General features: G+C 45.6%; 1 protein-coding gene across 1 annotated transcript; it reads left to right on the top strand.

The window, feature by feature from the left end:
• Positions 1-599: 599 nt before the first annotated feature.
• On the top strand, positions 600-1,043 carry LOC147617641 (chlorophyll a-b binding protein, chloroplastic-like). The gene has a single exon (XM_086775478.1). The coding sequence runs from the start codon at positions 600-602 to the stop codon at positions 1,041-1,043; it is 444 nt and encodes a 147-aa protein (XP_086631604.1).
• The last annotated feature ends 266 nt before the right edge of the window (positions 1,044-1,309 follow it).

Raw genomic sequence — 1,309 nt, 5'->3', positions numbered from 1 at the left:
CAAGCTAATTAATCTTGGAGCCTAATTGTACTTGAGTCTAAGCACATTCTTTCACATTCTCAACATGTTTAGTTTAGTCTTTGATCCACCATGAAATTTAACATGGTATCAGAGCTTAGGTTAGTGTTTAGATTAATGGTGGGTCTAGGATTACGAGGTGATTAAGACCTTACTTAGTTTTAGAGCTTTGCATTAGGGTTATTTCTCTTGTGAAGTGATGCCCATAAGTGAAGTGTTACTTAACAAGATTGCATTAGTCTTCATTTAGGGTTTCCATTGTTTTCCTCTTGCATTAGTAGAGAGCATTTTTCTCTATTCAAGATTAGGTCTCTCCACCATGTGTTATTAGGGTTACACTATAGCTTTCTCATTAGGTTTGCACTAGATCTTGAGAGAGAAAGAACATGAGAGAGTACCACTAGCCTTCAAAAATGGGAACTCCCAAGGATACTGAGTTATCTAAGTGCTTCAATCCTGCTGTAAGTCAAAGGATCTTGCTTTGATCAGTTTGAACTACAAGCTGCTTCAACCTCTAACGCTGCTCCCCTTGGCAACAACCCAGCCTCCCTCTATGTAGCTTCTCCTTCAACCAGCTGACTATGGCATCCATGGCCACCGCTGCCCTGTCCTCCACCTCCCGGGCTAGCCAGCCCGTGCTCAAGCCCCAGAGCGAGCTCGCCTCCAAGGTCGGCAACCTCGGTGAGGCCCGCGTCTCCATGAGGAAGACGGTGTCCAAGACGCCCGACAGCCCCTGGTATGGTCCCGACCGTTTGAAATACCTCGGCCCCTTCTCCGGTGAGGCCCCAAGGTACTTGAAGGGTGAATTCCCTAGCGACTACGGCTGGGACACCGCCGAACTCTCTGCTGACCCTGAGACCTTCGCCAAGAACCACGAGCTGGAGGTCATCCACTACCGGTGGGCTATGTTGGGTACTCTAGGGTGTGTGACCCCGGAGCTGCTATCCCAAAAGGGTGTGAAATTCGGAGAGGCACGTGTAGATAGCTTCAACACAGCTTCATCAGCACAGCAAAAAAGAAAATAGAAGGAAGACACCCCCATCACCAATCGTAGCCGATCGAGCAACAAGCACAAAAATCTTCTTATTTTTTGGTATGTGGTCTACATTAAGGTTAAAAATCTTATCCTCTCACAAAATTGTGGTTCACAACCAAACTTCCTTAAGGGGCATTCACATGACAAAAAGCATTTATATTAATTCCATGAACTTCATCAACATGGATTGTTATCAAATGCATCTATTAGGCATATCATGCACCCCACAAAGCAAAGCATGGAATTCATCATCAA

The sequence above is a fragment of the Cibotium barometz genome, chromosome 36, assembly GCF_041138505.1.
Source record: "Cibotium barometz isolate CiBa-2024 chromosome 36, ASM4113850v1, whole genome shotgun sequence".
Taxonomy (NCBI): domain Eukaryota; kingdom Viridiplantae; phylum Streptophyta; class Polypodiopsida; order Cyatheales; family Cibotiaceae; genus Cibotium; species Cibotium barometz.
The sequence above is the reverse complement of the archived record's forward strand: the minus strand, read 5'-3'. Positions and strand labels throughout refer to the sequence as shown.